We start from the raw sequence: 26,769 nt of genomic DNA on the forward strand, positions 1-26,769 counted from the left end.
GGTCGTAGGGTTACGAGTTGAAGGGGGAGGACTGAACACTGCACACACTAAAAATGAGATGTGTGCCTTACTACTTTTCTGTTTTCCTTTAAAGCCAGAAGAATGTGAATATAGTACATGTTTTTCATTGGTTATGCAATATTTTTACCTAAGGCTTCCTTTGGATATGTGTATAAAGCAGTATTTAGGTAACACTTTAGTTTAGGAACCAGTTCTCACTTTAACTAGTTGCTTATTAGCCTGCATAGCATATTTGGCTATTTATTAGTATAAAGTACATACAGTATTAATGTCTGCATGACCATATTCTATATATTAACTCTACCCTATACCTAAACTTAACAACTACCTCACTATCTAGCAGAGTTTATTGAGACAAAAGTCATAGTTAATATTAGTTGATAGTGAGAATTGGAACTTAAAATAAAGTGTGATCAGTATTTATTATAGCATTATATAGCTGTGTATTAGTATTATGCATCTAAAACACTATACATTTAAAAGTTTGGGGTCAGTAAGATTTCTTATTTTTGAATTTGCATTTGATTGATCAAAAGTGGCAGTATAAAGACTTAATGTTGACACTAAATGTTGTTCTTTTAAACTTGCTATTCATCAAAGAACCCTGACAAAAAGTATCAGGGATTTCACCAAATAAATAAATTAATAATTTAAAATATCAAGCAGAAAAACTCTTTTCAACACTGATAATAATTTGAAATGTTTCTTGAGCAGTAAATTAGCATGTTATAATGATTTCTGAAGGATCATGTGACACTGAAGACTGGCGTAATGGTGCTGAAAATTCAGCTTTGCATAACAGGAATAAACAGCATTTTAAAATATTCAGTCAGAAAACATTTTGACAGTTATTTTTAACCAAATTACTATTTTTACTGTTTGATTGGAAAGATTTAAAAGTTTGTGAAATCCATAGAAAATTCATCTAATCTGTCAGCAGTACGTCAACACAGATTAAGATTCAAAGTGAAAGCAAGGCTGATGGACGCATGACCAAATGTACCATGGTACTGCACATGTTTCAGTGCAAACAGCTCATAAAGACTGATGCATAGCAGGTATTTAACAACCCCCCTATATTAACCAGTTGCCCACTGCACAAACCCAACATCTGGCTCTGCACAGTAACACTGATTGGCTACCAGACTGTCAACAAAGCATAACCCAAGTCCTGCTGCCTTTGGCTCAATAATGAGAGACTTTGAAAGAAATATTACTGTGAGAAATATATGTTCTTGGATCTGATGTTTGGCAGGATAGAGAGCGCCAGGCTATAGATCGCCTGTAACATGTGGAATGGCCATCTTGTGTATGTCTCTGTGTGTTTGGGTTTGTGTATGGATTTTGACTTAGGTTCTTCTGAATACAGAAAACACCTGCTGAAGTCTCCTACATGAGAGCATCGCCAGCGATATGGTCCTTCCTGTCGACATTGACTAATGACAGGACCGAAAGGCTAGTGCAAAAAACAGAAGTGACTGTGTGTCATAGAAAATAAGACTCTGAATGACGGCTTCAATATATCAGTGTACAAACTGATAAAACAGATCTCTGTTGGTGTGAAGGAGCGGTCAGCCATTGATAATGAATACATGACAATTAAAGGAATAGTTCATACAAAAATTATGAGATTGCACTTACATCGACAAGCATTGCACTTACATAGAAAAAAGTGGAGACATTCATAAACCGGCTGATGATGTACAGATATACAGAGTTCTTGAGAATCTTCACTGAGGAAACTGTTGCGCCACCTGGAGGATTTAAAGAAATTAAAACAAAGTGCACAGCAATAAAGAACCTGCAAAATGCACCCTCAAAGAATGTGATTTCACCAAATGTATTCTCTTTTGAAAGCTTGTAATTTACATTATTTGGATGTTTATTGTAAACATAGGCGTGTGGAGGGTCTTATCTACAAATGTGTTCCAGTAAGAGGAGGCTCCTGATGCATCGGCTGCACTTCGAGAGACACAAAGCACCCACAGGAAACAGAAAGTAAACACTCTCTAGGAGAACTGCCCTGAACCCTAGACAAAAAATCTGCTTGAAAGAGAGAGGATAAGGGATGGACTGATAGAGGATTGTACAGCATTTCTGTACATTTAAAGGGACAGTTCACTCAAAAATGAGGGTGAGTAAATCATGGCAGAAGTGTACAGTTATGGCTTTAGTATTTATTTAAATTTTCATATGCTGAATTATTTAAAGACCCCCTGTGGTGAAAATTAAGTTTTTAACGTTGATTACATGTGACTCTGGTGTTTGTAATATGCCTAAAGACAAACAGTGTGCTAATTCATCAGCCAACACCATTGTTCAGCATGTTCTCTTTAAAACTGCAGTGTACCAAAGACAGTCTCAAAATCACCCATTTCCTGCCATCACAAACATGTAACCCAATCCTGTCAACTTGTGGGGTGTTCACAGGCGTATCTGTTTATTTCTTGAATGCGATGGTCAATCAGAAATTATGCAGTTAATGCAGTTAGTCAGAATACACTGAAGTTTTGTTCAGCACTGACTTCTGCAAGTATCCTCTTATTATAACAAAGATTATTATATATAACAAATGTATAATATATAAATATATATATATATATATATATATATATACAGTATATATATATATATATATATATATATATATAATCTATAGCAAATTTGTTTTCTTTATTCACCTTGTGAAAAATAATTTTTTAACTGTACTGAATTGTGAAGTTTTTTTTTTTTTAGTTTTTTTTTACATATTTTGAACATTTATTTTGATGTGTTGACAAATGTACTGCATTTTAGATACTAATATTTAACTTTTAATGTACTAATAGGCTCCCATTATAAGGTTGAATAAGGTACAAACATGTACCTTTTGAAAAGATACCACCCCAGCCCAGTGACAGCTTTTGGACCTTTTTTTCTGAGTGTTCAGCAGTACACTTTAACCGTAAGTCCACATAAAGTCCAACTGTAATACAATTTCATTTAATCAATTAACATATAATTAGGAAATAAAAATGTATTCTGTTTGCACTTAAGTATATTCTTTAAAGTAGCCTACATTGAAGTGTCCTTTAAAAAAAGTATGCAAAAATGTACTTTTTTCCCCCAAGAAGATCCACTTTACACTAGTGTAGGGGAAACTCCTTTGAAATGTAATTTGCCACACTGCAATCTACTTCTGATATAGAATCATCGGGTAAAAAAAAAAAAAAGAAGTTAAGCTCCCGACTTGAGCAGACGGTTACATTACAAGTTAGTAAAAAAAAAAAAAAAAAATCCTACAGTGTAGCAAAAAGAATAAACTCAGGAGAAAAGCAGGAGAAGTACAAACACTAACCAAATTGCCATTAGCTAGGGAACTGAACAAGACACAGGTGATAATAAACAGTAACCAAGAAAACCAACTAGGGAACAAGGAAAGCTTTGACTTGATGTTCCTATTGGGACTTCAGCACACTGGGATTTCTTTCTTGTATCTTCAGGCTCCACAGTTCAGATTTAATTGTCTTCCTGTTGGCTTTCGTTGTGGTTAGTGGTTTGATTCTCATTTATCTACTTATCACTGCAGTTCCCACAGAGATTTCCAGCCTGAGTCAGCAGTGCTGCCAGGTTTGATTACATCTGATAACAGCCATGGTAACTTGCTGATGTTACTTTCATACAGTAATGTAAAGTAATACAGTAGTCAAAAAGCTGAAAAATCTGTCATTATACACACACTGATTTTTTTACACAGCTCTTTGCCTATAACAAAAATGTATAGTCACCCTGTTTGTCAAAAAGTACAAAATACCAAGTTTTAAACATGAATGAAGAGTAATCTGAAGCTGACCCTTTTGCAAAAAAGAAAAGAAAAAAAAGTGCACTTTAAGCATACTTTTAAAAAGAGTACTTATTACAGAAATGTTTTTGACGCTTAACTGCATGTTCATTGCAATTAAATAAAGTATTTTGAAGTTTAAATAAATAGTTAAAAAAGCTTAAATTTCTATTAAAAGTAGGTAGCTGAAACTTTTCAATCCCTTTACTGTAAGTAGGACATATTTCTTTGCATGTAATTTTGCAAATATTTCTATTATATTTGAAACATGTAACACGAAACATGGTACAACAAGTGTACTGCCGAATGTACTGACAAGCATTTATAGTAAATTACAATTGGAATTTCAGTAATTTCTATTGGAACTTGTATTTAAATAAATTTGTAATTACACAATTGTAATGATGAATTAGTAATTCAGTACATTTAAAATGTTTGTCTAAATCAAAATAATTGTACTTCAAAGCATGACAAAAGATTATTAAAACATAATTATTTAAAATGTTTAACATGTACTTTAACATGTAATATTAACATGTAATATTATATGAATGCAGTTTTTTTAAGTTTGCTTTTAAGAATCGATTCACTCAGTACAGTGTACATTCAATACAGAGACACAGAGACCCATGACGGCACAACAGTTTCTAAATTTACATTTTAAAAAGGTAAGGGACCTGATTGCAGTATAAATGGCTTTGATTTCCTAGTTAAATTTTTTTAAAAAGTAAATCAATTAATTTAGATGTTACCACATGAAGCACATTTTTTTAAGTTACGATTTTTTTTTTTATGGTACGGCAGATACTGTTTGTTGTAGAGTTGGCTGTGCACTGACATTCTTGTTTTAATCAATATGAATGAGCAAGGTATTTATGGGAGTTAGGGTTAGTTGTTTGTGTAGATTTGTCAACCATGAGAGAGCAGATTAAGAGTTAAAAACCCGAATGATAACTATGATAGCTATATTAGCTTCCAGATGATAACGATAAGTTTATTATTATTTAAATACTCAACCTCTTTATAGTCAGGTGGATTCTGCCTAGCTGTCAATGTCTTTATTATCTGGAAAAAAAAACTATAAACCATATTGTTTGTCTGTGTTGTAATCGTTATAATTATGGTGTGGACACTGCTATTCTCACAGAATTAGAATGATTATTAAAACTTTATAGTCATATTTATAGTCACCATATAGTACTTCATACTGAACATTATAGTCATCATAATTGGTGATCTAAACAGGAATTTATAGTAATAGATTGAAGATTTTACACACACACACACACACACACGTTCGTTTTTGTGAAAAGTGGGGACATCCCATAGGCGTAATGGTTTTTATAGTGTACTTACTGTATGTGCTATTGTCCTACACCAATCCTACACCTAAACCTACCCCTTACAGGAGACTGCATTTCAACTTTCCCCAAAAAAACCTCACTCTGTATGATTTATAAGCGTTTTGTATGTGGGGACATGGGTCAATGTCCTGAAAAGTCACCTTCACCTTGTAATACCTATGTCATACCTTGCCAAATCTATGTCCTAACTTTTCACAAAAACGTGCACATGCTCATTCACATCAATATATTAAAACACTATTAAACAAAGAAGGTAAGACTGCTGTGATGAACATAATGAGAAACAACTGTATCAAGCGGAGAATGAGAGAAAGAGTGAACAGATGTTTGTGATGAAACACTTCTCTGTGCTCACTGTTCTCTGAGCATCTCACCCAATAACAACTCTCATGGGGAGCCATTTGGTACGGTCCATTCCTCAACACCTGACCATAAACATGTCATTGCTTCTGTTCAGCATGGCTCATCTCTCACAGCGAACAGATGCGGGTCAGCACTCGTTTTAACCTTCCCATATACTGGAGTTTTATGGCGTGAAAACTGTGCTGAAGAAAACCAAAGCATAAAGAAAGTCACTTGATAAGCACTAGAGTGTTCAATTCACTCTCTTAACTTTCTCAGAAGTCCATCTGCTTCAAAAAATGCCTTTAGTTTAAAAAATATATATAATGCAGATTACTCAGACATTATCATTTTATTTGACTGTTGCAGTATTTTGTCAGAGATTTCACCTATAGACTAGTGTGTGACGTGGTTGTATAATCCTGGCATTTAAACAGCTAAACCATCTGCTGAATGTTTGAGTTACAGGGGCCTGTAGGGTGGCTGAAGGAAGCTGGTACTGTGCCCGCTTAGAGTCAGCTAACAACAGATCTCCTGGCACACACACACACACACACTGTAGAATACACTGCCAAAAGTGTCCATGGTAACAGGAAGAACTGGAAGCAAAATGACGAGACGTTTGCTGAGTAATCACATCAGATTCCCATTTTGGTCCTGATCAAAAACAGGATATGCTGTATATATATTTAAACACTGTATGTATATATTAAAGGACTGCATTTGATTATAAAACCGAATACCAAAATAAATCAATCAATCAAGCATGATTTGCAAGAGAAATGTATGTGTCTGAGTGAAATTATTAGTATGCTTGACGATTTGAAATTTTTTTTATTTATTTGTTTTTACAAGATTTACTTACTCAACTTTAAATACAAAAGTGTTTATATCATAACAAATTCAAAAATTTGCTATTTGTTTCTTTTATTACAGTTCATACTGGCATATAGTTTTTACTGAGTCTTTGTACCTAGTTTTATATAGTTCTAATTAACGATTTGATGCTATGCACACTTCATCAGCTGAAATGTCCTTTGAGACATTAACAAATAAGGCGCACAGTGTCTCTGAACCACCCAAAATAATTTATTTCAACTGTGATATTTAGTGTCATTCGCCAGGGGGCAGTAAATCCTCAATTTTTCTCTTCTATTGAAACCCCACGACCAGTCTATCCAGTTGGCTTGAAAGGTTCTAAATAATCAAAATGTTATTTTAAAATGAATTTTATGAAATGTATTTTAAATATTACTTCTACAATATTTCCCTATTATTAGCTATAGCCTATGAAGTAATAATAACCACACCATCAATGCCCCTCCCCATATATATATATATATATATATATATATATTTATTTTATTTTATTTTTTTAAGAGCAACAGCGCATACGAACGTGTGTGTACAACACAATGCATACATGCACACGTGCACTCGTGCTTCCTATTTATTATGAAAATACATGTTCTCAGCATTAGGATTCATCAATAGCCCGAAGAGTGCATGAGTGAAGGGGGCGTGGTATTTCACAGAGGGAGGGCACACACTCACTCACACACACACACACACACACACACACATTTCCCTTCTGCTCTCTATTGTTGGCAAAATAGCCTACAATCCACAGCCGCGAACACAGTCTCTGCTGCGCTCCAGGAGGCCATCTAAACGATGCTTATGTTTCTAAAATAACTCATTAACTTTTTAAAGAAAATATTTATAAGAGCGGAAAAGAGTGACCAACAAGCCCGTTGAAATTATGCAGGATTCATGACATCATCATCAGCTTTGACTGTGAGGGTCGCGCTGTATCTCGTCTGACACACTCAGGCTGCGCGCCGCTTTGTGTTGAGCTGGTCCAACTCATTTCCGCGAATCGGTTCTTTTGAACAGTTCATTTAAATGGAGAGATTCAAAAAAAAAAAAAAGATTCATCGGTACTTTTACGTCACACCCGTACCCAAGTATCAAGTGAACATTTGAAAATCTTGCCAACAATACCTGCCAATGTATGCAACTTATTTATGCTGTTTTATTTAGTCAATCTACATTAATTCACGTTGGCCTACAGCCTCACATTTTGACTTTTGTTTCTTTTTCTTTTAACTTTGCTGCCCCACACTAATTGAGATTAACATTAAATCCTGTTTAATTTGCTATTCTTTGCAAACTGAAAATACCACTGAGACAAATGCTGATTCACTTAGGCTATTTGCAGAAATAGGCTACCTACTTTGGATGTAAACATGTCACATGTTTCTAATAGTTACAATTTTTTGCAATCTCTTTGCCCTTTGTGTGATGCTGTCACACTACGCATAAGTTGTTTCCTGCACAAATTCTGCTATTTCTTAACTCTGTTGACTTACTTTGCGCCCCCATTGATCAACACAAGCAGTGAGGATCATGTTCAGCGGCTCTTCACTCAGTTCGAGTCGGACAAGATCTAAACAACAATTGTGATTTTGAGAACCGCTCCGACCGGATCAGACAAATTCGCGAAAGAATCGATCAGTCCAATTGGTGAACCGGTTCAAAAGAACCGACTCGTAAGAAGCGAAAAGAGCGATCTGAGGAGGAGAGGCGCATCTGGAGACAATAGAAGGCAATGCAGAGCTGCACTTTGTCGCTCTGATCGAGGGCTGTGCCATCAAAACAGAAATATAGAGATGATGGAGCGCTGAATCTGGATATATTTCCCGTTATCTTGAACTGTGAGATCTAAGAGGAAAGATGAATTCTGCTGAAGCGGCGGAAGACGGACCCAGTGATTCAGACACGGATGCCTTTTTCAAAACAGGTACGATGAGAGGAGAGATGGAGAGACCGTGATCTCTGTAGAAACGCTGGCTCATATCACAATTATTGGCGCACTTAGTCTTATTTTACATCCTTTCTTCATGACGGTTAACTCCAGTTACCTTCGCAATGTAGGCTATTCCTCTTTAATTTACCAAGTGCTCATTGTATTTATTTTCATAGTTATTATGAAAATATTTTATTCAATTTTCTTTCTTCAATCCCTTTTTTTCTCGTTTATTCAATTTTGTTATTTTATTTCGTTTATTTGGCGCTGTTTTGGCAATGTAGGCTAGTTTTTGTTTGTGAAGCACACTAAATCGAAACTGCATTGAGAAATAAACCTTTTAATAAACTCAAAAGGAGGTTGAAGAAAAAGATAAAAGCCGAAGTTAAATTGAAACTAATGGGATAAATCATGGCATTATGTGGTTTAAGGATGCTTGAGGTGCAGTTTGTGTGATGGGGATGCTGAGCATTAGTACCGTTATCCTGTTGGGACTGACAGCTACAATGAGCTTTAGCCCTGGTCTGAAAACCCAGCCCAGCCCATATCTCTTGAACAACACCATAACTAGGCTACTTGATAACTTCTCATGCGTTATTTCTCAGGATTTTGGTTATCAGTTTGTATGCTGTAGTAGACAGAATGGCTGGTTCATTGCCATATATTAAGTCTGACTTAGTGTCAAATCACTGTCACTTTTGTGTACTTAACTGGGCTTCATGCTGGGCTCATGGGACAGTGATTGGGAAGAAGCTAATTACAAACACACCTCTGTTTAATGTGTCATTTATCTAAAAGCTCATTGCTTGTGAGTGTTGGAAGTGCCACAAAGTTCTTGCTGAGATGTGTGCTTTACCCCAGTTTGAGGGAGGTTTTTATAGCTGAATTGCTTAAAAATCAGCCTCTTCTATAAGCTCTTGGTCTTTGAAAGATTAGTCAATGAAGTCAGGAGTTTACAGATTTTAGGTCTGGCGATTCTGTAATTGTTGCCACATGCCCATTTATAACAAGCAAATTCCTTGTATTTCAACCATTTATGCTGCTCTTATTGTCTATACGAAGTGGACATAAATATTTATAATGTATATGTTGAGTTGAGTGCAGTTGTCATATATTAGCAATGATGTCACAACAACCCTTGACGTACGGGGTCAGAATAGAGGCAAGAACTCGTATCATCTACAGTGTTTCTAGAGTTTACAGAGAGGAAATGGCTGGTAGAAATGCTAATGTTTAAGTAAGTGGTCCAGGCTGTAAGACCCCTGCTGAGGAGTGATGCATAAACCCTGCAGCTTTACACAGCGGGCTATAGGTCAGGATTCTGGTACACTACGCTCACTCTCTCTCTCTCTCTCTCTCTCACACACACACACACACACATACACACACACAAACATACAGAAAACACATCTACACACACTGCATAACACAAATCACAAACTTTTTTTTTTTCCATTTGTTACAACGGTGCTGCCTTAATTTCTGTCTTTTGAATGTGAGTGTGGTTCAAGGTGAGGTTCTTTGGAGGAAGTGTGTGAAGTATCTCAGTTTTTGAGCTGAAGGTCATATCTGCAAGCACAGGCTGATAAATAAAGACTTTCAGAGAAAACCCACAAACTAAAGAAAGAATAATAGTTGGAACTCACGGATGTTGGAAGTGTGGAAATGTTGACAGATTGAAACAGATTTTTACATTTTCTGAAGGTTCTCTTTCATGGTTTTGCAGAGCTTGCTGCCATAATAAAGTGCTGTTGGTGGCTGCCAGGGTGTTGTTTTGTGGTTGATAGTGTGTTGAAGGTGACCACAACAAAGTCTCTATAATATTCCAACCCGATATCATGGGAAAACATAGCTATTTTATGAGGTGCAAAATTTTTATGAATTTGTACAATGTGAATCGTATGAACACGATTTTTGGAAAAACATAAAGCATGAAGGTCCACCCTTAAAAATAACCATGACGGGTGTAAATAGCCACCAATTCACCAAAATGTAAAATAGTTACAAATTGCCTTGAGATTGTGTTGGATATTCTGGTCTCCCTCCATCAATGTCAGTGGGATTTTTATTTCATCTGCTTTGTACGTAAATCCAATCACAAAGTAATAGAAAACTTCCTCAACAAGCTGCACGATTTAGTTATCACTCATGTCTGTAGCACAAATGGTTCACCATCAGTTCCATGGCAATATATAAGCAATACTGAGGCTTTTTCTCACCTAGAACTTCAGAGCAAGAAAAGAATAGGCTATTTTTAGGCCTGATCATAAATACATTGTTGAGTTGTGCAGAGCATTGGTTTTGAGATCTCCAGTGCCAATGATTTGCAGATGTTTGGAGGTCTGGGTGAGGTATCAAAGAGCAGAGGGGTTTTTACTGTGGTTTTACCCAGTGGAAGGAAGGACATCTGCCTGCAGAACACAACCTTTGGCCATCATCAATAGATATACAGATACATCCTGGCAGCCCGTGCCCCTGGGGCCAACAAAAAGACAGGAGGATATAATGGAAGAAGAGAGGGACAGAGTGAATGGGACCATAAATCCTCTCTCTTCTGCCACATCCAGTTGTAGTGGGTGTTTGCCCTCCTAGAGAAAAGACGTTACGTGGCTGAGTGAACAGTAATCCATTCACAAGCACCACACTCAGCGATCTGAAGAGGGTTTTATGCCTTCAGCCACATATGGCTCACACACTGCCTGTGTATTCAGTATTTATGGTTAGATTAACTTCTGTACCAATACAGGACTATGTGCCCTTGTGAAAAAATAAGCATGCTTTAGCACACTTTCAAACTGAGTTTTTATTATGGAAATAAATTTAAAAGAATATACTTTATATTAGAATATATTACAACCAAATGAACAGTTTATAGTTTAATTTAGGTTCTGTTTTGATTGCTTTTGTGAGTACACCTCTTTTGTAATTTCATAATTATTTCTATTGTTTATGAAAAAAGTGTACTATTGAATGTACTGATTTAAGATTAACTAAAATCTTTAGTTAACCATTTAAAGTCATTTGAATCTTGTATGTCATGTAATTAAATAGTTACACATGTCCAGTCACAAAGTTGCTATTAACTTTAAATATTATATTTGAATATCATGCTACAGTTAAAATTATAATTAAGATTACTTCTTAAAAGCATGACAAAATATTATTAAAACAATTATTTAATATGTACTCTAAGATAATTTAACATTATATTTAACATTTTAATAACATTTAATCATAACTATTACTGTATATTATTTGCAAGTGCAGTTTTTTAACAATACATTATTATGTATTACAAGTGCACAATCAATACAATTAACACTGTTTTTTTTTTGTTTTTTTTCACAAGTGTGGCTCTTTATTATTAGATAACTGTTCCCTGACCCTGTGAACACATGAATATGAGTCACTACAGTTCTGAGTACATTGATTTGGCTGCTATTCTTGGTAAGAGGTTAGTGGAACGACCTCTCTCCTCTCATAATAATTGTGTTGATTGTCATGTTTGGACCTCTCCTTTGTTATCCTTCCTGTTATAAGCTGTTACTTCCTTCTGAAGTCCTCTTTAGCACTGCTTATTAAACATTATATGACTGTGTGAAACTGGCTCGCAACATCAGATGAGGAAAATAATGCATTGATTAAATGAGCGATTGTTTTTGTAAAGCATCTGTTTTCTATTGTCTCCTCTAAAGCGGTTATTATTTCATTACATAATCAATCACCTGATCAATACATTGGGTGGAGGTAGGCCAGGCTTTAAGGGCCATGAAGAAGATTATTTGCTAATCCAGTCTGGAAGGGTTGCATTGGTTTTGACAGGGTTTAGTGAAGGCTTTGTTCAGCATGCAGCAAAAATCTGATTTCTTGGCGTATCCTACTCAAATCCATTTAGTAGTTTTGCTGAAACTGAATTTTTTTTTTTATATATACAAAATTGATCCAAACCTCATTTATATGTTTTTATATGGATTTTTGGAAGTAAACAGTCGGTCCAAACCGTAACATCATATACAAAGTGCAGTAGTGTCTACAGCAGTCTCGGTTCACTCATATACCCTCACACTTAGCTTTCACTATGTAATGAATTGTGATTGAGTTCATATAAGCATGCATGCATGTTTAAATACAGATTATGCTTATGTTGTTTGATGTGCCTCTGTAGTTTATGTCATGCTCTCTTACGTCACTTGACATTGTACTGACGCTTACGTCATAACTAAGGCAACTGATGTAGAAACACCAGATATTGACTAAACTGTATGAACAAATGATCTGCTTTCATCAGTGCAGACAGTCAAAACTTGATTTGTCACGAGAACTTTGATAACCTTTAGCAACAATGAGCATTTTGCCATTACTGACAAAAAAAATTGGCAAACCTTTGGCAAATATGTGCCAGTAGTAGGAAAGATTCATAATAAACCTGTGGCAGTAATGGACAAAAAAACTGTTGTTGTACTTTTCACTAAAGTAAAATTGATTATTGAAAAACCATGATAAAACATCCTGAATGTCTGTCACATGTTTCACTCACACACAATATAACTGTTGTGACCTAAACATTTTGGAAATTTAGATTTGAAAATCAAATTGGATTTCTGCGTAGTGTGAGCAAAGTTCAAGAGCTTAGTTATGGGGGAGAGCTAATGAGAATTACACTGGGTTGTGTGAGAATCTGTGTGTATTTGAATGTGCAGGACAGTCTGTTGTGGGCAGCTGGTTGATGGTGTTGCCCTGAGGACTGATTTCCTCTGCGAGTGATACGGCTGGACAGACTGGATCTCTTTGACACACATGACTGCTCTCTGTCACTCTCACAGACACACACAATGTAGATCCTCCAGTTTAATGCACTGTGAGATACACACTGTAATCATAGGCAGACCATATGAGCATAATACTCTCCTTTCTTTCTCTCATGGAGAGTATACATTTATTCAGGGCAACAGTTAATGAATTGCAGGGGTGGTATCTCCTGCTATTAAATATGTTTTGAAGCCTCTTACCATATGATTTGGTCTTAAAGCATTCATGAATCAGCCTTTATCCTCTAAACATGATGCTGTACTGATGGTGCAGTCCTGGTCTGGTTTTTGGCAGATCTGGATCTGTTTCCACTCAGTGTAGTCAGAAGGGAAAAGTGGAAATTGGTTTTGGCAAGTAAATAAAGTGTACTCGCCAGTTGGCCAGTCACTGTTATAATGCTGCTATTGACATAATGACCTGTGCTGTTTGCTGTAAATATACAAGAGAAGAATAGCAACATAATTCTTTTGTAATGTGATATACATTCCAATGACAAAGTGTGGGTTGCGATTTCTATTTTTAGGGGTTTTTTTATGTTTTCAAAAGAAGTCTCTTTTTCTCACAATGTTTGTTTATTGTTCAAAAATACAGTAAAAATGTCATATTGGGAAATATCATTACAATTTAAAAAAAAAAAATGTTTTTGATCAGCCATTAGTCTTCATTGTCATATGATCCTTAATAAATCATAGTAATTTGCTGATATGGTGCTCAAGAAACAATTTTCATTATTAGCAATGTTGAAAACAATTTTGTGGCTTAATTTTTCAGATTGTTTTTATTGCATAGAAAATTCAAAATAACAGCATTTATTTTAAATATTTCTTTCTAACAATGTAAAAGTTTTTGTATTTTAATGCCTTTATTACTATTTCAGAAATAACTTTCAATTTAACATATAAGGAACTATTTTAAGAAACATTGTTATGAAAATATACTCTCTTTAAGTGTATTTTATTTATATTTTTTATTATAATTTTTGTATATATAGAGAGAGAAAGATAAAATTTCAAATATAAATTTTAATATACATCCTTTGCTTGAATGATTCTATATCTGTTCATGTGTGCATGAGACAAGGCTGGAAACTGCAGATAAAATCCTACAATGCCACAGCATGATTCAGACTGATTAGACTGACACACAGCAAGAGACACGCACAGCCGGTGCTGGAAAAAGCCTTGGCTTCCTGCCAAAGTGTGTGTGTTTGTGCGTGTATGTGTGAACACCCCCTTTCCCCCACACCACGCTGTCTGTGCCCCGCTCGTGGGCTCCAGTGTGAGGAAGAACAATAGAGCGTGATGCTCCAGCATCAGCACACACAATACACTCCAATGACGGCCAGCATGTGTCTGTCTGCCACATCACCTCTTTTGCCTTTCATTTCTTGTGGTTTTCTCTGTTTTCCAGTTTGCATTTTCCATCCCTTTAATGTCTTTACCTCTCCATCTCTCTTTCACACACACACACACACACACACACACACACACACACACACACACACACACACACACTTTTGTCTAGCTAACACACACTAGTTTTCAATTGTTTTATATAAAGATCACTATTATGACTTCAGACTAACCAAACACAAACCCCACCCACATTTTTTTCTAAATCAGGACGTCCCCAAACTCACTTCTGGGGACACATTTGTCCACAAACTATATAAGGAATCAAACACACATTGCTAAGTAATTATACACGCATACCAAATGTTTGCCAAATGAGGAAGTGTCCAGGAGATTTTAATTCGCTTCTGGGGACAATTTTATCTTTTTAGTTTCCCCTTAACTAGAGCTATAAGTAACCCCTAACCCCAAAACACACACTCACACACACACAGTTGTAGTGTGGCAGATGGCTAATTGGCCGGTTAGAGGCAGTGGGTTTATAGCGCGAGTGAGAGCAGATTTGAGTGGATTATAGAGTCATGATATGACGTTGAGGGAGATGGGCTTTAGTGAGAGGGATCCCCATTTCCGCAGTCTGTTCCTGCGCTACATAAGCGTGGACGGACACTTAGCACTGCAGGCTAATGGAGTCAGATCTCATTAGCTGATCCTCGGCTTTGAATGAGGCTTTTAGATGGATTGAGGGAACTATTCCCTGGAGGCATGTGAGTCTGCATCTGTGCTCCACTGATAAAGATGCTGCTCCACTCGCCATTCCAACAGCTAATTCTGCTTATTCCTAATGTGCGATGGCAGATTACACATGCAAATTTCAACTACATTTCTCACCTGCAGGCCTTTAAAAGGTTCAATGATGAATCAGACCAAAGCTGATGTGTGCACTGATGAAATGGTAAAATACATTTCAATGTTCCATTCATTGCATTCATTTTGAACCAATCACCTGAGATGCTCAACAGGTAGGTTACTCACAAGAGCTGTAAGAAATAACACTTCATAACAGCTCTAATTGGCTTAAGAATGCATACAATTTTCACATTATGCTTAACCCCGGGTTAACCTTATAAGGGTATTTCACACTTAAAATATAGTTAACCCTGGGTCATTCTAAACTCTGGGTCAATGTTATTGTTGTTCTGTCAGGACCACTATCGTCAAAGATGACTGACAATTAGCATACAGTTTGGATTAGCGGTATGGTTCTGTTCTGGGCAAGAACTCCCTGCACATCCATGCAGCCTAGCATGGATAAGAGCAGGGAGAGCAGCAATAACCCCCCAAAACAAAACCATATGCCATACCCCCCAACACAAAATGACAGTGAAAATATCAAGCCTTAAGCAACAAGCATATAGCCCTTGAATGACAAGAATGTTGCCAAAACCCACAGACGCCATAGCCACAAGCATGTTGCCCTTAACCAGATGACCTAACGAGTATGCTGCCAATGCCTGAAAACTAGCTTAAGCAACATGTTCTCGCTTACAACCAGATAGCTTTAGAACAAGCATGCTCCCAATAACGACCAGACAGCTTAGGAACCGTCACCGTCATGGCGGCCTCCACCTTCTCCATCCCCCACCTCAAACAGGCAGGGAGGAGCTGAAATTTTTTAGGGGGTAGTCGTGGCCTAGGGGGTAGTCGTGGCCTAATGGTTAGGGAGTCGGGCTTATAACCTGAAGGTTGCTGTTTCGATTCTCGCGCCGGCAGGAATTGAAGGTGGGGATTGTGAATGAACAGCACTCTCTCCACCTTCGATACCATGACTAAGGTGCCTTTGAGCAAGGCACCGAACCCCTAATTGCTCCCCGGGTGCTGGAGCAAGGCCCACTGCTCTGGGTGTGTGTTCACTGTGTGTGTGTTTGTGCACTTGTTCACTACTCACTGCTGTGTGTGTGCACTTAGATGGGTTAAATGCAGAGCACCATTTCGAGTATGGGTCACCATACTTGACAATACGTCACGACTTAACTTAACTTAACTGACTTAACAAGCGTGCTCCCAATAACAACCAGACAGCTTAGGAACAAGCGTGTTCCCAATAACAACCAGATATCTTAGGAACAAACATGCTCCCCACAACCAGAAGTAAGGCATATTGTCAAAATGATCACATAAGCTTAGCACGAGCACCTCACTGAAAACAACTAAAGTCTAAGCAATACAGATAGCCTTAGCAAGCATGTTACCAATAATCTGAGAGCAAGTCGTATTGGAGTTATTGCCGTTTATCCCTGAATGTGTGAGTAAAATCAAACACAAATTTAACCCCGCTGCGAAAGCACATGTTCAAGTTAACAAACTTGAATGAATCGAGGTGAAATCAATAAGGGGAACGAATCCTCTAGCTAAATTCCCGATTGCACAATTCCTAGTACTGAAGTGATGGTGTTTGCCTGGCGAATTTGCCATTAAATAGCTATTGAACAACGCGAAGCTGGTGATAATACTGAAGGGCCTTATATATATATGCTGTGATAGGTGTCGCATCCCTATAGGTAGACATGATCAGCTGATGCAAGCTTGACTAATGTGACATGCCAGAACTAACGCTGACACTAGATTTATGTCAACAGTCATGACTGGATAAATGCAGCACATGAGTGGTTTAAATAACCAGCTTGTGTTGCGCTTTTGCATCAGTGAGAAAAAATGTTGACACGCTGGCTGTTTTATAGCATACAAAATGTTGGCTGTTTTATAGCACACAGGGTTTCTGTGACTGTACAAAGTTTGAGATTTGAGGCACACACTCCAGAGCAGGGTTTCATAACCCCATGTTATGAATCGCCCTCCTGAATTACAAAGGTAAAACACTCTACCCATGTTTAAAAGCAGGATCTAGAGCAACAGTAACCTGGGGTGTGAAAAGCCCTGTACAGTCCCAATCCTACTCTGAAAAATAACAATTTCTCACTTATATTTTAGTCTCATCTTACTGATATATTAAAGGGATCTCATTTGTGATTTTGGTTTTCTAAGACCCTCTTCTTTTCAAGAAATGCTTTTGGCTGTATAGGGTTGTTGCATTGCATGTTCTTTAGATCAGCGGTTTGATGTCTGAACTGTGTAAAGTCTTGACTATGTACATAGATTGAAACTAGATAATTAAACATTTCTTGTGGAAATTGTAGGAAACTTGTGTTCCGCTATGATATGTAAATGTGTCCTGTGGAACCCTTAATTGTAGTTAGGACCTTTATTTTAAAAAGTATATATCTGCTGCTAAATAGAAAAAAACATTCTTCACTTAAATGCAGAAAACTATCTACTAGGGGTTCAGGTGGAAAAAAAAAAATTTGATGTATTTTACACTTCATCAGAACACCTGCTCTAACTGTTTCTGCTGGATTTGACGTTTCGATTTATCTTAATCAATCAACTTTATTACAGAGAAGTTTGAGAGCATATCTACGCTTTCATGATTTATGTTGTTTAATGAAATGAGACATCCAGCCCTTTGAAACTGCTTCTCAATTGCTCCCCATTGATCTTGAAAAGAAGGATTAAGATGTAAGCACAGTCCTGCGGTTCTACTCCAAACATATGTGCAGTCAAATGGTGTGTGAAATGCACTAATACACATTTCACATTTTTTCTCCCCACTCTCCACCATAAGCTTCTCCTAAGTAGATCTAGTGTCCATCAGACAAATGAAAACCATTCAAACATCTTCATTTGAACAGACACAGATATGTTTTTGCTCAGAAGTTGCTTTTTCACAGCTCTGTTAAGTTCTCATTTCTTTAGGTATTAGCTTTGTCTAAGATGTTTCTCGTTAGTGCTTGAGTAAAAATAAAAACAGACACAAATGAGGCAAATGTTGAAATATAGCCACAGTGTACAATTAATATGAATAGAATAATTCAGATCACTTGAACTTGGAAGAATTTCAAGAGAAAAGGTCCTATTGAGATCTCTAGCTTTTATTAGCAAACTTTGATTAATAACACCCAAATCTGAGCTCAGTTTGAGACACTGTTGAGATCTCTTCTGAAACTCTAGCGCAGGCACACAAGGTTACTAGGGTCTGTTTCTCAGGAGAAAGTCTGAGAAACAGTAGAATTTAATCAAAAGGTCTCCATTCATTTAATCTCCATGTCTAGTTGAAGCAGTTGAGATATTAAAGAGATCTCATATGAGATGTTTCTTTCTTATGGATGTCTATGTCTGCCAGGTTTCTCTGAAGGGTGCACAGCTTTGATAGAAAGAGGAAATGAAAACACCTATTGAAACAGTTCCAGTGGAAAGAACATGATTCCTTCTTTATTGTTTTCACCGGGTGGGGGTACCATGAACTAACCTCACCTAGGCAGGGTGCATACGCTGACATGGCCACAGGCTCCATGAGGATTCATGCAGGGAACCAGAGAGTGCTCATGCATATTTAATCTACTGCTAACCAAGAGAGAGATGATTTGAGAGACAGAGACAGAGACAATGAGAACAAGAGAGTCAGTCATTAGTGGCATTTGCTTAGATATACCATACTTGAATTTGAACTACGAACAATCAAACTTTGACCCATTTATGATATATACATAAAGGATTCCTCAAATCATGGGCCTTGTTAAAGGGATAGTTCACCCAAAAATGTAAATTCTTTTATTAATTACTCACCTTCATGTCGTTCTAAACCCGTAAGACCTGCGTTCGTATTCGGAAAACAAATTAAGATATTTTTGATGAATTCTGAGAGCTCTCTGACCCTCCCTAGACAGCAATGTAATTGTTTTATTATTTTATTATTTTTCCGATCTCCTTGCTGCGTTTCTGTGCATTGATCGTGGTAATTACATTGCTGTCTATGGAGGGTCAGAGAGTTTAAGCAGCCTAAACGATTGGAGAAGTCCAGCATATGTCACCAGTCTATCAATTCACCTGAAGATTGAGTTAAGACAGTTTGATTAAAATTACGAGATCATAAAAAAATGCTTGGACAATTTGTTCACAATACATAACATGCCTTTAAAAACTAGATTTTTATTTCATGCCAACTTTAAAACCACTTTAGCGACTCCATTGCAATGCTCTGACAGCCACCCACAACTCTGTTGCATTGTGCTGGGACTCTTGCAGACAAGCACTGCTCTCATTTTCTTAAGAAAATTTAAAAGTGCAGTTTCTCTTATTTTGCATATGGGAATTTCTTCACCCTGCAGTGTAATGCCGACTACTTGTGTTCTTTCAGGTACAGTAATGTTCGAGTGCTCTGTTGTTGAGGTGAAATTGTGTCCTGCACTGAGAGTTCAGCACTGCAGGACAGGAGACTGCTGTGCTCAGCGCACATACACACACACACACACACACACACACACACACTCACTCTCACACACATGCAGATGAAAGTGTAGGGTAAGCCAGCTAAGACAAACAGACTGCTTGGTGCAAGAAGAGCTGCTTGGCTAATGCTTTTAGAGCGTTATATTTCACTGGGAGAGAGGCGAGTGGACAGAGAGCTGTAAACACAGTGATGCTTGATGGAGGATGTCTGTGAGCATAGAGCTCCAATCATTGGCTGCCCATGAAAAAGAAGTACTTTAGCATACTTTTAGATTGAGTACTTAAAAATAATATACTTTAAAAGAATATACCAAGCAAACAGAATGTTTTCTGACACATATTTGTATGTTAACTGCAATTGCAATATAAACTGCATTATAGTTTAAATGTATATTTTATGCAATTAACTGAATTTAGAGTGCTTTTTTACCCACTTAAGTAGGACTTTAAGTACATCTTTATATGTAATAAGGGGAGGAGGATTTGTGCAGGGAACAGAACCACACAGAACCTGTGGCTGGTTTACGATGGTCTAGCTGGTTTCGCAGCCTGGCCAAGCTGATAAGTGCCAGACCAGTTTGGAAGACCAGCTAACCAAGGTAGCAGAGTAAGCATGTTTTAATGTGAAGCATTGTGGCTTCAGTGTGTTGCGTTTGCATGGTTGTGTATATGTTTTTCTAGGGTCATAGCTCTCTTTATGATTGACCGCTGGAGTGACGACTCAGCTGAAGGCGATAAACAATGACCTTAGCAGTATGCGAGCATGTACTGTATGTGGACGTGGACAACTATTTCTTGGCACTCTTCAGCAGCACACTGAATCTATAAACAGCATGTGTTTATAAAATCCCAGCAAACAGATAAACGATGCTGTCAGGAGTGAGTTTTTCAAATTTCCGACAATTATGGTGTTTGTAGTTTACAAAACTTTATTTCCATGACTCCAGTCATATATTCTCAGCGATGTAACCTGTGAAGTGTACGGAGCCCCTAAAGGGACGTGGTGGTGGAAAAATAAAATCGGGGTGGGTGGAAAAAAAAATTTGGGGAGGGAGGAAAAAATTTTTTGCGTTCTCTCTCAAAACTTTTGCGTTCCCTTGAAAAACTTTGCGTTCTCTCGCAAAGATATTTTTTGTTCCCTCGCAAAACTTTTGTGTTCTCTCGCAAAACTTAGTGTAAAGTTAGTGTAAGCGTAAGTTAGTGGCTCATACAGCTCGTAAGTTCACAATGTAGCGGTTCATAGAGTTTTTTCAACTTGGACTCAAGTTCAAATACAATCAGCTTTGCTTATAGTTGAAGGCACAGTTTTGGGAAATTCTGAAACGCTTAATGTGGCTTAACCCTCTAAGCGCCAAAGTCGCAAAATTGAGACAAGACATCATACTTAATAAAATAGACTGCAGTTCCTAATATGGTGTAATATCTCATTTGTATTCCCTATCACTAGATGGCAGACATGTACTTCGATTCTAGACCAAAATTACATCATGTTCCTAGTCAAGTGAGCGAGTAAATTGTGAGATTTGTGAGAGAAAATCACCAAATGGCTAATAAAAAGTTGTACCATGAGGATGTGTTGCAAATGTTATTCGCCGATTCTGACTCTGAAGGGGAATATTTGCCTTTTGAAAATGATGATCAGTCGTCTAATGATCGCGCTTCTCCCGGTATATCTTTGCAGCGCAATGGTGCCGCTGTGCAAGGCGTGAGTGTTCACGAAGCACAAAGTGATCATTTCGACCCTTTGCCCAACGGGGATGGGGGTGGCAGGGCAATATCTATTATTTCCTGAATATTACTGATGAACTGATCGAAAAGTAGGCTACTGTTCACATGCGTTTTAATACTATATAGTATAGTAATATAGTAATAATTTAGTTCTTTCTCCTGTTTTATTGTTGGTTTCCTCTTTTCTGATCATTTGGAATGAGGATAAAAAGACAAAAAAAAAAAACATGCAAATAAGTTCGAACATCAATTCAATATCTACTATTTCCTGAATATTATGAAATTCAAGATGGCCACCCATAAATTTGTAAATTTTATAAAGCAAACAGTGTTACGTTCTTATATCGCTCTGGAACCTACGAGAATGCAATTTTCCCAAAAGACTGCAAATGTGACATTGATTTTATATAACAGTTCAACAAAAAGGCAATATTAAGTGTACATTTTACATTTTAAATGTAGCCAACATTTTAAACACAATATTGTCAATATTGCTTTTTATATTTTACAACAAAATAATAGTTCCAACGAAATCCGCAACAGATCTGTTGTGCGTCTTCAAGCAACAGCGGTGTTTCGTTAGTGAATAAATCTGCAGCTTTGAATGATTCGGAGAGTAAGTATTGATTAATAGCCCATTCATAACTACAACCATTTGCTTCGCTACTGAATGAATGAATGAATGAATGACGTTACTTAGACCATACAAATAACAAATACATTTTTCTTTTTCCAAATCATTGTTTGAATTGCCAACCTAGCTGCTCAAGGAAGGCTTTAAGACCAAGTGGAATCCTCTGCCGCCTAGTTGCTCCCGCTTCTCAGCGAGTGGGTCTCGTGTTCTGCAAATAATTTTGGTCGAATGCAAAGACATGATTATTGTTCCTAAGCACAACATCCAGCTAGAAAACATACTATCTAGCCTACCTTTTACTATTTGCAATAGTTGGACCGAGGCTATGGAATAACCTTTCTTTATCTGTGAAAGAAAAACTTTGCCTCTATAACGGATAAAATGCACCTGTAAATCAATTTAAGGGGGCAAATATTGTCCCTTAATGGAAAAGGTGTAACTGCTGTTTAAGTGGGTACTCAGAAGAATATTAGGCTAAATGCCCTAGGGGGTACGCCACTGTAAAAAGTTCCACTGGCTTTATGGATTACTGGGTTGATTGCCTGTAGTATATTTTTTTAATAAAATATAAAATTTGGGCTTTTTATATCACTGTCTACTTATATTAAGCCACGTTAAGTGCGGTTTTCTATGGGAAAGAAAACACTTATCATGCAATTTAGCTCATATGGGCTCATCTGCTTAAATGTACACAGAATATATTTTCAACAATTTCTATAGCATATTTGGTCTTTTTTATCACAGTCTTCATTAAGCTGTGATTTCTTATGGGAGGAAAACGCTTCTGTTCATATTCTGGGCTTACCTGCTTTCATGTATAATTTATTAATAAACTTTATACCAAATTCAGCCTTTTTATACCACTGTCTTAGTCCATTATGCATTTTCTTTCTATGGGGGATACGCTTAACGTGCAATTTAAGTTCATATTCTGGGCTATTCTGCTTGTCTGTATGCTTTATTAATAAGGTGTGTACTGAATTTAAGCGTTTTAGAATGTCCCAAAACCGTGCCTTGATAAGCATGCACTGAATATTCGTCCAAATTCAAAATAAAATTCTATGAACCGCTCTATTGTGAATGTATGGAGCTGTATCAACCACTACAATCTGTAAACAGGAAGTGTTTGTCCGGTTTTGCGAGAGAACACAAAAGTTTTGCAAGAGGACGCAAAAAATCAGAAAAATATTTTTTCCTCCCACCCCAAAGTTTTTCACTAACTCTGATTTTTTTTTCCACCACCATGGTCCCTTTAGGGGCTCCGTATGGAAGTGCATTTAAACCCAGTCCAGAGATTCAGTGTGGTTTGAAGAATCTCATAAATATCATGAAGTGAACATCATGAGACGGAAATGCTGTCAATGTGACAGTATCTTTTGATTTTATTTATTTATTTATCTGTTTGTTTGTTTGTTTGTTTGTTTATGTTACAGAGAGGGGTTGTAATATCTTTTCACACTGTGAAAAACTTCTGTGAGAGTCACTTCTGTTACATGAAACTACTGTACAGTTACAGTACAATTTGGTGTCTCTAACTGCTGTTTGAAATACTGTTTGAACTTGTAAATACTTTTCGATTTCCTTCTCCAAGACAGCCTGGTGTCAGAAATGTAAAGTTGCACAGCTGAATGAACATTTGTAATGGTATCAACCAACATAACCTCTTGGCAATTCAAAGCTACTTTATATTTTGGTGAATTGGTGGCTAATTGTATGAATTGTACTGTTTTGAAGCATGACAGCTGGTCTAAGCTGGTCCTGAGCTGGTTATAAGCTGTTTATGAGCTGGTCCTGAGCAGGAGCTAGTTGCTTAGGACCAACTTAGGACAAGCACAAGACCAGCTTAAGTCAGCTCATGACCAGCTTATAACCTTGTAACCAGCTTATAACTTGCCCCTTTTGGACTTGCACTCTATCCATTTACTAACTGCTTGTTTTCTTAAAACGAACAAACAAAAAAAATATATAACTCTAGCTTTCCTATTCTTTTTGTATTGTATCTATTTGTTTTATTTATTATACAATTAACAAAGGGGAGGCCTCTAACACTATAGCTTGCAATATTCTTTTTCTATTCTATCTGTTTTCTTTTTATTTATTATATAATTTTTTTAAAAATGTGCTACGTATACTGCGTTAGGTTAGCTGAGACTTGTCATAGCACTTACATATCATTGCTCTTTTGTTGATTTTGATTGCTTCCATTATTCTCATTTGTAAGTCGCTAAAAGCATCTGCTAAATGATGTAATGTAAATGTAAATAACCAGCTCAAACCAGCTTATAACCAGCTCATGACCAGCTTAAACCAGTTCAAACCAGCTGCCATGCTTCAAAACATACCTAACCAGCATACTGTATGCTGTTTTTTTCAACAGGAGATTTACACTTACATGTTGGTTACAGTAGATGCGTAACTAAGTGGGCAGTTTTTGTGTCCAAGTAGGCTGCAATTTCTACTGACAGGTAAAATGTTTCTCAGTGTTTCCAAAGCACAAGAGTCGATCAACAAATCATGCAGGTACTATGTATTATACTAATATTATGTATTAGCTCTAAATGAGACATGAAGGCTCTTAGCAGGTGGACTGATATGTAGAGAGGGTTGTAAATCGCTGCTTCTTCTCTCAGGGTGTTATAAAACACTGAGATGTGTTTGAGATGGTTTGCAATGATATCACCCTCCTCATGTCTGCCTAGAGAGAGAAATGGGCTCCCCATTGACAAACTCTGCCAAAACCCTCATATATTTCTGCTTTCTGGGAACATCTGGAAAAACTATCCATTCTAAGAGAGAGAGAAAGACCCTCTTGTTGAAATCCTGAGGGGAAAATGTCTTACAGATAAGTAACATGCAGCTGGTTTCCTACCAAAAACAAGTGTGTGTTTGTGGAACATGGACTGCTGGAGAAGGCTTTCTGTGATATGGTGTTTCACTCCTGCTTCGCTCTTCCTCAGAAGAGCAAAGAAAATGACCAGCACTCTGGGTGGAAAATGCTCTCGCTCGACTAAGAGCACTCTGGCTGTCACTGGTGTAATCATCGATGGTCGAGTTTGGATTGAGTCACTGGCATGGACCAGCCAGCCTTTACTTTGTACTCTGATGTGTGAATAGTGTGTGTATTTGGGGGATTGTGCTGGAGTGGAACACAGCTGGTGTATTAATGAGCGCACCGGGAGCTTTGGCACAGTAAACCGTAAGGCTGACTGCCAGTAAGAGCTAACTGTAACTTTTAAGAATGGAGAGAAAGACAAAGAAGCTGTCAGAGCCAGCATCACACGACCTGATCCATGTCACCTAGATGTATAAGGTTAGAACTGATTCAGTGCCCTTACGAAAGTTTACCATTGTTACTATTAGTAACCAAGTTCAGTATGGTTTAGATATAATATCTGTCAAAATAGTTAGTGGTGTCTGCCAAGGCAGCAATTCACAATGCCCAAATTCAGGTTTAGGGTTTGAATGTGCCAGTGCTTCCTCAGAGTTTAAGAATAAATCTTTTCACATTTCATATTTAAGTTACACGATTATTGTAAGTACAAAATGAACACTGTCCCAAAGTTGTTGCCTTTTGGTAAATATTTTTGAAGCCAAATAAGTAATTTAGCATATCTGATTTGTGCAGTTCTTGCTTTGGTTCATAACTTAAAAGTATAGAATTTTGCCTAAAGACTTATTTATGGTCTAAAGACCATATTTAGAGACCAGGGGTATGTTTCCCGTACAACGATTTAACTGGATGCATGCTTAACCACCATGGTACAATGCATAATTGTTTAACTAGCTAGGCACGACTGTTTCCTGAACATAGTTTGATCTCCATCGTTTGTACTATGTTGGTTCAGCAATATAAAATGGTCATTAATGACATCAGGCAGATGTTTTGGAGTAGTAACCTCTACTAATTAATTGATTTGAGATCTCTGAGATGCTGCTGTAATAAACATGGCAGATGATGACTAATTCATTATTTTTTGTTCCATGTCATTTTGCTTTATTTGATCTTTTGATTCATCAAAGGTTCCCACATGCACATGCAAACTCTTCAAAAAGGGCTTTTTAAAAAAATTTTTTTTTTATTATTATAATTTTTTTTTTTTAAATGGCATGGATGATATAGATTGTACTACATCTTTATTTTGCTTATTGTGCCCAAGAGCATCATTTATTTAAGTCCACATGTCTTACTAACAAGAAACTATGCTAAGTTTGCAATGCTATTTGCGAATGTTTGTTTGAACTATGGTTTCAGGAAACACTGAATCATTGAACTACGCTGGTAACGACGGAACTTGTGACCATAGTTAGCTAACAATGCTTTTGGGAAACGCACCCCAGACTGTCACGGGATCTTTTGATTCAGTGAAGTAAGTCACCTCTTAGCAACTAACACCTTAGCAACCACCTATTATTGCCCTGGCAATCACCCTATTGTGGAAGGTTTTGTACCTGGTAAGCATCATTTACATTTTCTTTTGAAAGTGAAAAATATAGTCTTAACTATTTCTCTTTTTTATTTCACATGGCAGTAAACAGTTTAAAAT

The 26,769-nt window shown here is 37.0% G+C and overlaps 1 protein-coding gene across 3 annotated transcripts in view; it reads left to right on the forward strand.

The window, feature by feature from the left end:
* The first annotated feature begins 7,961 nt into the window (after positions 1-7,961).
* kalrna (kalirin RhoGEF kinase a) overlaps positions 7,962-26,769 on the forward strand; it is a 259,304-nt gene continuing 240,496 nt past the window's right edge. The window contains exon 1 of one of the 3 annotated variants that reach the window (XM_058786373.1): positions 7,962-8,350. In XM_058786373.1, the coding sequence (XP_058642356.1) occupies positions 8,284-8,350 (67 nt within the window). In that variant the 5' untranslated portion in view covers positions 7,962-8,283. The remainder of the gene's footprint in view (positions 8,351-26,769) is intronic. The other 2 variants (XM_058786375.1, XM_058786377.1) reach the window with 2 other exon arrangements.

This window comes from Onychostoma macrolepis, chromosome 09 (assembly GCF_012432095.1).
Source record: "Onychostoma macrolepis isolate SWU-2019 chromosome 09, ASM1243209v1, whole genome shotgun sequence".
NCBI classification, from domain to species: domain Eukaryota; kingdom Metazoa; phylum Chordata; class Actinopteri; order Cypriniformes; family Cyprinidae; genus Onychostoma; species Onychostoma macrolepis.